This window comes from Peromyscus leucopus, chromosome 8a (assembly GCF_004664715.2).
Source record: "Peromyscus leucopus breed LL Stock chromosome 8a, UCI_PerLeu_2.1, whole genome shotgun sequence".
NCBI classification, from domain to species: domain Eukaryota; kingdom Metazoa; phylum Chordata; class Mammalia; order Rodentia; family Cricetidae; genus Peromyscus; species Peromyscus leucopus.
The window spans coordinates 42662328-42677085 of record NC_051085.1 but is presented as its reverse complement, the minus strand read 5'-3'; the positions used below and the strand labels follow the sequence as shown (position 1 = coordinate 42677085).

At 49.5% G+C, this 14758-nt stretch overlaps 1 protein-coding gene across 1 annotated transcript in view; it reads right to left on the bottom strand.

Annotated features, from left to right (window-relative positions):
* Positions 1-823: 823 nt before the first annotated feature.
* Akap12 (A-kinase anchoring protein 12) overlaps positions 824-14758 on the bottom strand; it is a 94802-nt gene continuing 80867 nt past the window's right edge. Inside the window, 3 exon segments of the mRNA XM_028890204.2 lie at positions 824-1817; positions 3947-5841; positions 5844-8902. Coding sequence (XP_028746037.2) covers positions 3955-5841; positions 5844-8902 — 4946 coding nt within the window. The 3' untranslated portion in view covers positions 824-1817; positions 3947-3954.

Here is a 14758-nt window from a genome sequence, read left to right as displayed (position 1 = left end):
GATGGTTTCAATAGGTATGGCCTCCATAGACTGGTGTTTGAATGGCACTGTTTGGAGGTGTGGCCTTGTGGAGGAAGTGTGTCACTGTGGGGGCGGGCTTTGAGGTCTCATATACGCTCAAGCTATGCCCAGTGTGGCGCACAGTCTCCTGTCACCTGTGGATCAAGACGTGGAACTCTCAGCTCCTCCTCCAGCACCATGTCTGCCTGCATGCCGCCATTACAATAATGGACGAACCCTCTGAAACTGTAAGCCAGCCTCCGTTAAATGTTTTCCTTCATACGAGCTGCCATGGTCATGCTGTCTCCTCACAGCAATAAAGCCTTAGCTAAGACGCTATCTGAGCCATCTTGCCAACCCTTAATTTTTTTTAAATAAAAAACTATTTTTTTAAAAAAATAAAGTCTCAGTCATTCTTAGCTAGTCTGGAACTTCCTCAATTCTCTTGCCTCAGCCTTCTGAGTGCTGGGTGACAGGGATGTGTCACAACACCTGGTTCCACTGGTTTCCTTCAACAAAACCCATCTCCATCATGCTTCCTCTATGTGCCAAACCAGTGAAAGGTGGCGTCGTCTTCACGGAGTGACTGGTAACAAAGTTCCAGCTTCTCTCCCACCGTCTTCTCCTTGGCAGTATTTTATTCTTACACAGTGCAGAGAGCTAACTGGGAACAGCACAAGGTTTTGAAGCCTCGAAGTCCACCCCTTCAGTGACACACCTCCACCGAGGCATATCTTCTTATCCTTCCCAAGTCCCACCAACTAGGGACCAAGCATTCAAGTAAGGGACCCAGGCCCCTCAGCACTTAATGAAAACCAGTGAATCTAAGTGAAGCAAATATTTTATTTAAATCAGTTGTCAAATCGCAATTTATCCAAATGAACATAATGCAACATTGTTCTTAAAAGGGGCACAGATATAACACAGACACACTCCAGTATCTATCAAAATACCATTTATAAAGAACGGGACTCACTTCGTTCTGCGTATGAATTCGATCCAGCATATAAGAGTACAATCAAAAAAGTACAACAGATTTCCTTCTGCATAAGATGGAAAACACCTCACGGCCTTCGGCACACTCATCTGTCCGTGTCATTAAGAGAAGGGGCTTAATCTGCCACTAAGGAGACTTCTTTCCAACCTGGACTGGATTAGAAAGAAACACGTCACAGTAATATTGGGACATTCTGGATGTTTCAAAATGGCATTTTATTTCTGAGCTTGCTGTGCATAGGAAAATGGCCACTTTCAGAGGACGACTAACCCACGAACCTAAGCCTCAGTGAACTTTGAAAAGACTTGTACCTTCCTCCCAGGAATGTTATCTGTTTGCCACAGGCTATGGTTGAGGCTTGGAGCTTCTCAAAGCTTCAATATGGCTGCACACCCGTTATATATTGCATAATACAAAAGGCATGTGCTTAAACGGTAGGAAAAAATATACAATAGGTACAGGAGGAGGACTACATAAAACATACATATAAATACATAAAGGAGGTCGCTCCAGTTTGAGAAGTAGAACTAGGTATTGCCGACACTGGTTTCCAGGTTGGGAACGGTAGGACCTTAAATCAGAAGTGGATACTATCGAGGGCAAACTCAAAGGCAGTCTTGAAACAAGGGAATGTTAGCTGGCTCTAGCTCCTGGTGAAGTCTCAGGGTTGTCAGGGGTGCTCTCCAAGGTTGAAGTCAGTTGGGCGGCCCACGCTCCCATCTCAAGGGCTCAGGCAATCTTGGTCTCCAGGTCCCGACAGCAGCGTTTTGTTCCGTGGCTTGTCTTCACATTCCGGTCTTGCAAATATACAATGCGTATACTGCAGGAGGGAGAAAGAGGAGAAATGAAACATCTCTTTTCCTCCTGCAATTCACCGACAACAGAGGGACTGCGTAAGAGCTCGGTGGGAATGGGGTGCCTGGGACACCGGAACCGAACTCCATGAAAAGGATTCATTCCAACCTCAAGACCACACACAGAGAGACATGCATCTTACCAGAGCCAGATGTGGTGGCTCATGCCTGTAATCTGCTGACAGGGGAGACTGAAGATAGAACAATTACCCGGAGTTCAAGTTCAGCCTGGGCTACACAGCGAGACCCCGTCTCTAAAAAACAGGCGGTGGCGGCGCACACCTTTAATCCCAGCACTCGGGAGGCAGAGCCAGGCAGATCTCTGTGAGTTCGAGGCCAGCCTGGTCTACAGAGCGAGTTCCAGGAAAGGTACCAAAACTACACAGAGAAACCCTGTCTCGAAAAACAAAACAAAACAACAACAACAACAAAAAAAGTGGAACATCAGGAATTCAAGGTTATCCTTCTCATCCTTAGCTACATAGCAAGCTCAAGGCTACCTTGGGCTAAACCAAAAGACAGCATGGCCCATATTGTGCTCCACTACTGCAAGACTAACCAGCAGAGATGCCTCCTCCCAGGGTCAGGTGCACTGCAAAGTCAAAAAATGCTTGTCAATGCTGCTGGGGGGAAGGGGGTCCACGTCTTTCCCAAACAGCTATAAACTAGCTATAAACTAGTTTTGAAAAAAAGATTTTTATCTATGTGTCTGTGTGTGAGTATACTCTGCGCTCACGGAGGTGCTGGGGGGCCAGGAGAAGGTTGAGTTGCCTTAGAGCTGGAGTTACAGGTGGTTGTGGGCTGCCTGTGGTTCGGGGGGACTCTCCAGCTTGGCATTAGTTCTCTCTCTCCAAACCCCACCCTCTCAGAAAAGCCACAGGGAGTCCAGTTCTGCACAGCACTCTGTGGTGCATCCTCCCCTGAAGCTGCCAGCTCCCCAACCCCCACCCAAAGCGTTACAAGTGGGCACAAACCCAGCTTGTGGAAGAAGCGTCATCACCCCGTGCCTACAGGGTATTTAAGACCCCTCCTTTAGAAGCACCATGTGATTTCTCCCTGTCCTCTTGCCTCATCTCTGGGGGTTAGAGAGTCACCGGGAGTGCTTGGCTCAAATATACCTTTTTATCTATCTATCTATCTATCTATCTATCTATCTATCTATCTATCTATCTAGATATCTATCTATCTATCTATCAATCATATATACAACATTCTGCCTCCAAGTATGCTTGCATGCCAGAAGAGGGCACCAGATCTCATTACAGATGGCTGTGAGCCACCATGTGGTTGCTGGGAATTGAACTCAGGACCGCTGGAAGAACAGCGAGTGCTCTTAACCTCTGAGCCATCTCTCCAGCTCCACCTTTTACTTTTAAATTGGCTTGATCTGGTTTACTGCGGCAGTGGAGAAACCTATTATTGGGGTACAGAAAGCCCATTACCTGCCACGGGTGTTGGGAATCAAACTCTTTTCCTCTCAAGGGCAGGTACACATTCTTAACCACCAAGGCACCTCTCCAAGGCCCTAAAACTAAAATGTTAAAAGTTTGGCTGAGCTGGGTATGGTGGCATACTCCTTTAATCCCAGCATGGGAGGGAGAGGGACAGAGGCCAGCCTGGTCTACATGGTGAGTTCTAGGACAGCCAGGACTACATAGTGAGACCCTGTCTCAACAGAAAAAAAAAAAAAAAAAAGAGTAAAACAAAGCTATTGTTTCCATGACATCTGTAAGATTTAGTGGGATTTTGATGAGAAACAAAAACAAAAAACATGGGGGCTGGAGAGATGGCTCAGTGGTTAAGAGCACTCGCTGAGTGGTCTTCCAGAGGACCCGGGTTCAATTGCCACCAACATGGCAGCTCACAACTGTCTGTAACTCCAGTTCTAGAGGATCTGACACCCTCTCGCAGGAAAAACATCAATGCACATAAAAATAAACTTAAACAAAAAAAAAAAAAAAAAAAAGAAAGAAAAAGATCTTACTGTAGTTACCAATTATTTCCAACAGAAGGTTCTGTATAAAATCAATTATCTGCCATGTAATTGTGTAAGTGTGGGGCAGAGAACCAACCTTCCAGAAGGAAGTTTACCTACCCAACATCTTAGGATTCTTCCAAGTCTCCCTCTGGCTCCTGTAGGTCTTCTTCTGTCTGGGGCTTGATCTCTTTGACCGACTCGGTCGGCATTTTTCCTTCCTGAACCCCGACTTCCCAGGCATCTCCCTCCTCTGTGAGCTTTGGTCCATTGGTGTCTGGAGACTCTTTGGTTACATTTCCCGAGGCGTTGGCCTCTGCCTGGGCCGAGCTTTGGTGCTGGGGGCCATCGGCAGCGTGCCCCCTTTGATCTTTGGATTCAGACGGCAGCTTCTCGACGTTTTCTCCTAATTTGGCACACTCATCAGCTGGCGCGGGTTTGGCTCCGTCTCCATCGCCCTTGGCCTCGAGTGGGACAATTACCTCCTCACACTGCCGGTCTTTGACACTGGCACTGTCAACTGCAAACACGTGGATCTCTTCTGACGACGCCTCGCTCCTGCCTTTGGAAATATCAGGAAGGGCAAAGCCCTCTTCGGCCCCAGCCGCCGGTGTTTCGTCATCTTGGGCAGAGACGTGATGGCGGCTCTCTTCGTTGCCCAGCATCTGCTGGGCTCCCTGGCTGTCAGCCTGCACCACGGGAACCTCTGCCTGTAAACCGGAGGCGCAGGCTTGGGGCGCCGTTTCCGTACGGGCGAACCGGTCAACGGCTGTCTGGATGACGTTCTGGACAAGCTTGCTGCTCTCACTCTCCAGGTGCAGGAGCTCAGACTCAGCCCCGAGGCCTTCCTCCCTTCCTGCGCTCTCCCTGCCGTCAGGACCACCGACCGGCCCGTCGTCATCTTCATCTGATCTCTGCTCCCGGGATGCGCTTCTCTCTCCTCGCGGGTCAGAACACAGGGTGCCCTCGAGAGCGGGTGACGTCGTTATTCCCGGGGCCGACTCTGCCTGAGCCGCGGGTCCCAAGGGCACAGTGTCCGCTCCATGCTGCAGAGTCCAGTAGTCGCCCTTTTCAGAGGACTCTTCTGCTGGTGTGAAGGGTGCACCCGCACACTCTGGACTTTCATCGGTTTCTGAAATCTTGACAGTGTCGGCAACCTCGCTCACAGGTCCGGCTGTTTGAGTAGCTGGTGGCTCTGAGCTTTGAACTTGAACCTCTGCGCAGCCTGCTTTGTCTTGGTCTGGGAGAGAAGAGCTCCCGTCAAGGCTGCTCGCCGCCTTCCCCCTCTCTGAGTCGGACATGCCAGCTGTCTGGATGAGCTGCGGGTGGGCTTCTTCCGGCTCAGGAGAGGCCGTCGGCTGCTCATGTTCTTCACTCACTTCCTCTGGCTTTGTTTCTATTTTCTCCTTCTCGGCATCAGTTCCTGTCTCTCTCTCCTCCGGGCTAAGACCCTGCACTCCTGGACTCTCATCTTCTTGACCTTCCGGCGCCCCCATCCCTTCACCATCACGTGCGACCTCGGCAATCTTTTCTTGGCCTTCGGTGCCATCGGTGTGCACAGACGCCTCCAGTCCTTCAACACACGGTTCGTCTTTGACTTTTTCACCATCCGAGTGGCCAGCCTGGTGACCCACCTCGGTCTCTGCCAGAAGGGGCACTGTTCCCACAGAAAGTTCTTGCTGCATGGCTTCTGGAGCATCTCTTCCTGGTTTCTCCCCATGTCCTTCCTGGGGTGGCAAATTAGGTGGTATCGAAGGTCCCTCCTCCTGAGCGGGAGCTGCCTCTACCTCCGTGGCCTGGGACTGCCTGTCCGAGGCAGGGGCTTTACTGTCCTGGCTTTCAACGGCCTCGTCTTGCTGTGTCACATCTGGGGTGTCTGAATCCGCGAGGGGGGTGCTTCCGTTCGTCTCGCTGTCTGTCAAGGTTTCGGATGAGTCGGGGGCTCCAGCTTGTTCCATCAGCTGCTGGGGCTCTGCAGCCTGGCACGGGGTGACCCGCTCTTTCAACTCCACCCCGCGGTGACTTCGGGAACTTCTCTGAGGCTCTCTGGAGGGCTCTGTACAATCCCAGGGCTCTGTGCAGAACGCCCAGCTTCAGCTCCCTGCACGGGTTCTTCCAGCACGGCATCCCTCTCTTTCTCCGCAGCTGGCGCTTCGGAATCCTCTTCTACCTCCTCTACCTTCTCCAGCGCTCCTGCTTTCTGAACAGCCTGGGTGGCGGGCGCCTTGGACTCCCCTTTGACCTTTTCTGCAACTGCCTGGAGGACGGCTTGTGTCTGCCGCTCCTGCTCTTCTCTATCTGGCACCCCCCCCTCTACCTCCTGGACAGGGGTGGCTTCCTCTGTGGTGTCGAGGGAGTCGGTTAGTTGGGACACTGCCGACACCATGTCTGTGGTCTCCTCGGCCCCTGATGCCTCGGTGACTTCTTCAGCCTGGAGAGCCTCTGTGGTTTCTGCAGCCGTCACGGCTTCCGAGGTGACTTCCACCTCGCTGGTCACTGTGTCGTCCTGGGCATCTCTGCCCTCTGGCAGGGTCGGGGCGACCGCTGGGGTGTCTTTTGCAATGACCTCCACGGTGGACACCGTGGCTTCGTCTCGGGCAAGTTCAAGAGGCTCTGTCACGGAAGCGGAGATCCAGGAAGGGGACCGCTCTTCGGCAGTGGTGACGGCCCGGGTCCCGTCAATGACAGCCACGTTCACGGTGTGAACCAGGGTCTTACTAAGCTCCTCCGACACATACACAGGCCCCTGAAGCTGGGGTCTCTCCTCCCTCTCCTGAGCTTGCTGCACTTCCAGCTTCTCCCTTTCTACAGCATCGTACTCGGACAGAGGCACAACAGCTGGAACATCCGGGTCATCTTCATTGATTTCCGTCGGGCCCGCCTCTTCAGCGGCGGCTTGTTCTTGCTTCCCGTCTGCCCTCTTCTTCCGTCGTCCGGGAATAAATTTCTTGATGGAAACCCAAGATTCTTCTTTACTCGGTTCGACATCTGAAGCCAACGGCTCTATACCGGACTCTTCGGCTTTCTCTTCCATCTTTGACTTGGATTTTTTTCTTGGAGTGACCAATCTTTTAAACGACTCCCAGGTGGAGACACCTTCCCCTTCAGAAGGGCTTCCGGCTGGCTCGGGTGAGGAACTTCCCTGCGCCTGATCTGGTTCCTGGGTGCCGGCAGGGGCGGCTTCTGTTGTTCCAGCTTCTTTGACGACGGCGTCCTCCGCTCTGTGGCCATCCTCTCCCGATGTTCTCGGCCCTCCTTCGTCATCCGAAGAGGATGCCTTCCTAGCTCTCTTCTTGGAGGATCCCACGCAAATCAACGCCTCCCAAGACACGGAAGTATCCACCTTGCGCTTCGGTTCTTCGGGCTTCTGCTCGTCTCCAACCGTTTTGGCTTCTTCTTGCATTTCTGACATGGTGCTCTCCGTGGACGACAGCGTGGCGCTCTTGCCCTTGTCCGCGTCTTCTTCCTTGTCGCTCTCGGAAGGTCTTCGGACCCGTTTCTTGGGTGTCACCATCTTTTTGAATGATGCCCAGGGGGTGATCCCTTCCCTTTTTTTCTCGCCATCAGAAGTAGCTCCCTCCTCGGCTTCCCCTTCCTGGCGTGCTTCCGACAGCCCCCTCTCCAGGGACGTGATCTCCTCGGGCTCTTCTGGGGAGGATGCTGAGCTGTCTCCCTTCTGCTCATCCGCGCTCTCCGGGGACTCGGTTTGAACCTGTGGCTCTCCCGGCTCTTCATCTCCCCCGCCCCGTCGTTTTCCCTTCTGCTTCTTCCCAGAGAGCTTCTTCAAGCCCGAGCTACTGAAGAGCTTCTTCAGAGGGCTCCCCTGGACCTTCATCCTCTCCTGAGAGGACAGCATCTCCGCCTCACTGACAATGCCTTCCGGGTGCTTGGGCATCATCTTCTCGTCGGGACTTAGATCCGTCAGCTGCGTATGGTCACCTCCAGAGACACACACTTCTTTGCTCTTCACCAGCTCCTCTGCAGCCTGGGCCTCCTGGGGATCCTCCTTGGTCTCCGCTGGTTTTCCAGGGGACAGGGATTCTCCCGTTTCTTCCACGTCCCCTTTGGTCTCCTCCCCCACTTCCTGCTCCTCTGCCGTCTTCTCTACGGTGCTCACGGTGCTCACGTGGACTTCTGCAACCACTTCTTGGTGGGCTTCTATTTTCTCATCAAACACTTCCGTGGCCAACGGGGCACACTTCTCCTCTGATGATCCCTCCAGGCCACCGACCTGATCTTCCAAGGGCAGCTCCACCTTCTCATAGTCTGCGGACAACCTGGCCTCGTTCATGCCTTCGGCGGGCTCCTGCTGCTCGGAGGCGGCTGGGGCTTGCTCAGAAGGACTTTCTTCTGTCTTTTCTTTTCCTTCTTCGTTGACTTTTTCTGCCTCTTGCTCCTTTTTCTTCTCGGACGCTTCCAGCTCATCCTCCTTTGGCTTCTTGAAGCTGGTCTTTTTGCGCCAGCCGGCCCAACCGTGAGTGAAGAATTTCTTGAAGGAAGAGGTTGTCTCGCCGCTGGCCGGGCTGGTTGGAGACTCTGCGGACTTCGTGGGTTCTTTCTCACGTTTCTCTTCTCCTTCATCCTTGGCTTCTTCCTCGGTCACTTGGCCAGATTCAGCCTGGAGGGGAATTTCTTCTGTGCTGCTCTGTGCTTGCTTCGGGGCGCCTTCCGGCTTCTCTATGGACTGCTTCAGCTCGCTTTCTTTGGACGCTGACTCTCCGGTCTCCGCGGCGGGCTCCTGGTGGTCACCCGCTCCAACTGTGGCTTCCGGCCCTTCCCCTTCATCCTTTTTGACAGTGAGTAGCTGGACAGTATCAGACTTCTCATTTTTATCCTTTTTCACGGTGAATTTAAAGCCAACAAACTTAAATACCTTCTTAAAGCCGACATCATTAGCCTGGGACTCAGCGGGCTGGGCCATCTCCTCCGCGTTGCTTTCTGGAGCAGGGATCTGTTCGATGATCTCAGGTGCTTCCTCCTGCCCGTCCTTTGTGATGTCTTCAACAACTGCGGAGTTGGCGGCCATGTCTTTAGCTCGGTCTTTTTCTCTCACATCTTCTGACTCTCTCTGTCCAACTATTTAACAAAAGAGAAAGGAGAGGGGAACTCTCATTAATACTGAGGTAGTGTCGAGACTGTGTGGGTATTGCAAATGTTTAACACATGGGCAATGGCTGCTCTTTTCAAAGGGCCATCAAAACTTCAAAGGTTCTCCACACTTGCTCTTTGCCCTTCCTCGGTTATCAAGAAATTAGTTACATGGGCTGGAGAGATGGCTCAGTGGTTAACAACACTAGCAGTTTTTGTGGGGGACCTGAACTCTATTCCAAGCAACCACACGGTAGCTGGGTGTGACTCCCTCTTCTGGCCTCTGTGGGCACAGAACCCACGTTGTGCACAGGCATAGAAGTAAAAAGAAATCTCAAAAAGCAAATGAACGGGCTGGAGAGATGGCTCAGAGGTGAAGAGCACTGACTGCTGTTCCAGAGGTGTTGAGTTCAATTCCCAGCAACCACATGGTGGCTCACAACCATCTGTAGTGAGATCTGGTGCCCTCTTCTGGCCTGCAGACATACATGCTGTATACATAATAAATAAATAAATCTTTAAAAAAAAAAAAAAGGCAAACAAACACCCCAATATGTGAGCAGTAATACAAAAACAAACAAAACCCAATACATGGGGACCAAGGAGTACTATTTCAAAAAGGGGGTGGAAGGTGGGGCTGGAGAAACGGCTAAGTGGTCAAGATAGCAGCTCACAAGTGTCTGTCACTCCAGTTCCAGTGGGTCAGACACCCTCACACAGACATACATGCGGACAAATCACCAGTGCACACAAAATAAAAGTTAATCAAAAAGAAAGTCAGGCTCGGCATGGTGACACGTGACTTTAATCCCAGCACCTGGGAGGCAGAAGCAGCAGGTACGTATGAGTTCAAGGCCAGTGTGGCCTGGAGAGTGAGTTCAAAGCCAGCTAGGGGCTTCATAGGGAGACGCCATCGCCAAACAAAACACAGCCGAAAGACAATGTATGTGCATGTGGTGTTACCTGTGCATGTATGTGCATGTGGTGTTACCTGTGTACATGTCTATGTGCCTGCCTGCGGGATGGTACTGAGGTCTTCCTCAGTCTCTCATTTTATTTATTTTTCATGTGTTTACTTGGTGTTGGTTGTGGAGGTCCTGCCTCAAAGCACATTTGGAGGTCAGAAGAGGCGGGAGATGGCCCTCTATTCCTACCATGTGAGTTCCAGTGGTTGAACTCAGTTCCTCACACGACATAAGCACCTTTGCCCTCGGATCCATCTGACGGTCTCTCACGGCACCAGGAGGCCACCAACTTGTCTAGACTAGATGGCTAGCAAATTCCGAGACTCCTCCTGCTTCCACTTCCTTGGTTTTTTCTGAGGGTTCTGGGAACGGAACTCAGGTCCCCATGCTTTTGTGGTGGGCGCACTACACTAGCCTCAAGAAATATGTCTTATAGAGGAAAAAAAGTTGATAAACAGACAAAACTTTCCAGTTTGATCCATGAAGTCATTCTCTTTAGTTCCTTAGCTACTTTGCAGATAGACCTCACTTAGCCCAGGCTGGCCTTGAATTTACTATGTAGCCAAGAATGACCTTGAATGTCTGTTCTCCCGACTCTGCCGCCAGGTGCTGGAATGACAAGCATGTGCCACCATGCTTATGTCTCTCTTTAGAATTTTAGAAGGAGTGGGGCTGGAAAGATGGCTCTGGGGTTAAGAGTGCTGTTACTCTTGCAGAGTAACAGGTTCGGGTCCCAGCACCTACATGATGGCTCACAACCACCTGTAACTCCAGCTCCAAGAGACCTGATCTCCTCAGGCCCCTGGCATGGTATAGGGTACACATACATATATGCAGGTAAAACACTCACATAAAATAATAAACCTAAAAAAAATAATTTGGGGGTTATATCACTGTGCTGGCTAATTTTTTTCCCCTTTGAGACAAGGATTCTCTGTGTAGCTTTGGTGCCTGTCCTGCCTGGAGCTTGCTCTGTAGATGAGGCTGGCCTCGAACTCAGAGATCCACCTGGCTCTGCCTCCCGAGTGCTGGGATTAAAGGCGTGCGCCACTACTGCCAGGCTTGTGCTGGCTAATTTGAGGTCAACTTGACATAACATATTCATCTCAGAGAAGAAAATGCTTCCATAAGATCTGGCTGTAGGGCATTTTCTTAATTAGTGATTAAGATTAAGTGATTAATTAGTGACGGGGAGGGCTCAGTCTATTGTGGGTGGGGCCGTCCCTGGGATGGTGGCCCTGGGTTCTATAAGAAAGCAGGCTGAGAAAGCCATGATGAGCAAGCCAGGAAGCAGTACCCCTCCATGGCCTCTGCACCAGCTCCTGCCTCCAGGATCCTGCTCTGTTTGAGTTCCTGCCCTGATATCCTATGATGATGAACAGTGATATGGAAGTGTAAGCCAAATAAGCCCTTTCCTCCCCAATTTGCTTTCTGGTCATATTGTTTCATCTCAGCAATAGAAACCCCTAAGACAATCACAATATATAAATAATGCATTATTAAGTTAGGCAGGGAATGTAGCTCTGTGGTAGTACACTTGCCTAGCACACTCCAGGCTATGGAGTTTGAGTTCCAAACCAAATAAAAAGGTCTAGGGGACTAGGAGGTTTGTTATTTGGGAAACTAAGGTGGAAAGGATTGCAAGCTTGAGGGCTATGTGGTGAGACCTCTAGCACTTGGGGGAGGCAGAAGCAGGTAGATTTCTGTGAGTTCCAGGCTAGCCTAGTCTACATAATGAGTTCCAGGACAGTACTCGGGAGGCAGAGGTAGGTGGATCTCTGTGAGTTCGAGGCCAGCCTGGTTTACAGAGTGAATTCCAGAACAGCCAGGACTACACAGTGGAGCCCTGTCTTGAAAAAAAGAAAAAAAGAAAGAAAGAAAGAAAGAAAGAAAGAAAGAAAGAAAGAAAGAAAGAAAGAAAGAAGAAAAAAGGAAGAAAGAAGCTTCAAACGGTTGGAGAAGAGGGAGAAAGTGTGGTACACTATAGATGCTCATGTTTTCTTTGTTTTTAAGTTGGCATTAAAAAAAATCATTGAGTGTAAAAAGCAAGACAACACGATGTAATGAAGCTGGGGGTGGGTGGGTAACTGCAGTAACTGGGAGAATTAGGAACATAGCAACCAGAGATCCCGCTCCCCTGCTTCTAATCAGACAGACACTCAGTGGGAAGAGCCACTGAAAGGATATTTTGGGGTCTTGGGGGGCGGGCAGTGAGAATGACTTCAGATTAGTTGGGGTTTATTTCTGCTAAGAGTGCAGACTTCTCTTGATCAAACAAATAACTTCATTTTAGCCTAAATCCCCTGTCCTGTCTTTCATATATCATCATCACGGGGAAGGATTAGGTATGTAACATGTTTTATAGCTTTGTTTGCCTGAGTCTAATTTCCTCTACATGACACGTACTTCTTTATCTAATAGATTAAAAAGGTCAGTTAAAACTGGCACAAAATTTAGCTACTTGGGAGGCAAGGGTAGGTGGATTGGAAGTTCAGTGCCAGTGTGGGCTACATAGTAAGACTCAACATAATATCAAGGCTTGGGATGCAGCCCAGTGGTAGTATGCAAAGGCCCTGTGTTCCACATTTAGGACTAATGATAAGGGACGAGGGTGCTGGGGAACTGGAATAGTTTTGTCTACTATCTATGACAAGCTCCAGTGGCCCGTGGCAGTACAAGGGGATCATAGTTAATACATGCATATTTCAAAATTGCTAAAAAAGATTTTTAGTGCTGTTACAATAACACAGTAACATAATAGTTATGTTAATTAGCTTGACTGAATACATAATTTGTACATGGAGCCAAGATCTTGGAGTTCTTAGCCTCCAGAACTATGTGCCAAATAAATTCCTGTTTACCACTTAAAACATGAAAAAGAGGGGCTGGAGAGATGGCTCAGAGGTTAAGAGCACTCGCTGCTCTTCCAGAGGTCCTGAGTTCAATTCCCAGCAACCACATGGTGGCTCACAACCGTCTGTAATGAGATCTGGTGCCCTCTTCTGGCCTGCAGGCATACATGCAGACAGAGCACTGTATATGTAATAACTAAATAAATCATAAAAAGTAAATAAATAAATAAAACTGTTTATAAAAAAAATAAGAAACATGAAAAAAGGGGAGGGGGACAAAAACTGAACCTTGATGAAACAGTACCATACTCCAGAAATACACACAATTATTATTTCCTTAGTGAAAATATAAAGTTAGCTAGGTGGTGGTGGTGGCGCAAGCCTTCGATTTTTAAAAACATTTGAAATAAGGAAATTGGGTTAAGTTCCCACTGGGTGCTTGGAGCATTTCCATCAACTATTTCTTTTCTTCCCTTTGATTCATTTGAGACAAGGTTTCACATAACCCAGGCTGGCATCCAGCTGGAGATTTTTTTTTTTAAGATTTTATTATTTATTTATGTATGAGTGCTTTATCTGCATGTACAACTTTATGCCCAAAGAGGGCATTAGATCCCCCTAGAGATGGTTGTGAGCCACCATGTGGTTGCTGGGAGTTGAACTCAGGGCCTCTGGAAGAGCAGGCAGTGCTCTTAACCTCTGAGCCATCTCTCCAGTCCCCCCCACACACACACACACAAGGTGGAGATCTTAGGATAACCTTGAACTTCTGACTGGGGTTACAGAAATGCACCACTAAGCCCGTTAATGAGGTGCCAAGGATTGAACCCTGGACTAAGCAAGCCCTCTTGCCCAATGTTCAAAAATATTCTAATACAAGAATAGATGTGATCTTCTTTTATTTTTTGAAGGGGGAGGTTTTATTGTGGACTTGTGGACTGTATTACGTGCACGTGTGGGTGGTGGTGGTGGTGGGGGGATCCAATCAATGACAAACTAACAAATTTTACCAGTAATCAGTAAAAGTATAAACTGAGTATCTTTTTTTTTTTTTTTTTTAAGATTTGTGTATTTATTATGTATATAGTGCTCTGTCTGCATATATTTCTGCACACAGGAAGAGGGCACTATATCTCATCACAGATGGCTGTGAGCCACCATGTGGTTGCTGGGAATTGAACTCAGGACCTCTAGAAGAGCTGCTGATACTCTGGACCTCTGAGCCATCTCGCCAGCCCTAAATTGAGTCTCCTGCCACAAGCCCAAGACTCACTCACCCACTGCCTCCTCTGGGTTTTTTAGTTTTTACCTGTATGAATATTTTGCCTGCCTGTTATGGACACATGTCCACGACTCCCGGAAGGTCAGGAGAGAGGGGGATGGTCGTGAGCCACCACATGGGTGCTGGAAACTGAACACAGGTCTTCCTCAAGAACAAGTGTTTTTAATCACAGAGCCTCCTGGCCTCATCCCTTTCGCCCTTTTAATTCTCCACTGGAATGTTTTAGAGTTGACCCAAGGGATAACAAAACAGATACCACCAGAAAACTAGCAGGACCAAACAGCTTCTTTTTTGTGTATGTTTTTGTTTGTTTGTTTGTTTGTTTGCTTGTTTGAGACAGGGTTTCTCTGTGTAGCTTTGGAGCCTTTCCTGGAACTCACTCTGGAGCCAGGCAGGACATTGCGTTGGTGGTACAGTGGTGAGCACAGCTGCCTTCCAAACAGCTTCCTGACAGATAAAGAACGGCTAAGCAACAGGTAAGTGCAAGTCTTAACTAGTCTACAATACCCTTGTAGGTAAAATCTTAGACCCTATTGTCAGAACAATCTTCCGGATACGACCACCGTAGCTCATCAGCATGGCATCCATTTCTTACCCGCCCCCCCCCCCCATTTGCCTGCAATGTTGGACACTCACAGTTTTGTGGGTCTCGGCCTCCACTTGCCTCCTGCCTCAACCCGGACCCCAATCTGTACAGAACTTACAGGGAGGTTCTACTTCCAAAAAATTCGGCCTCTACTGCATA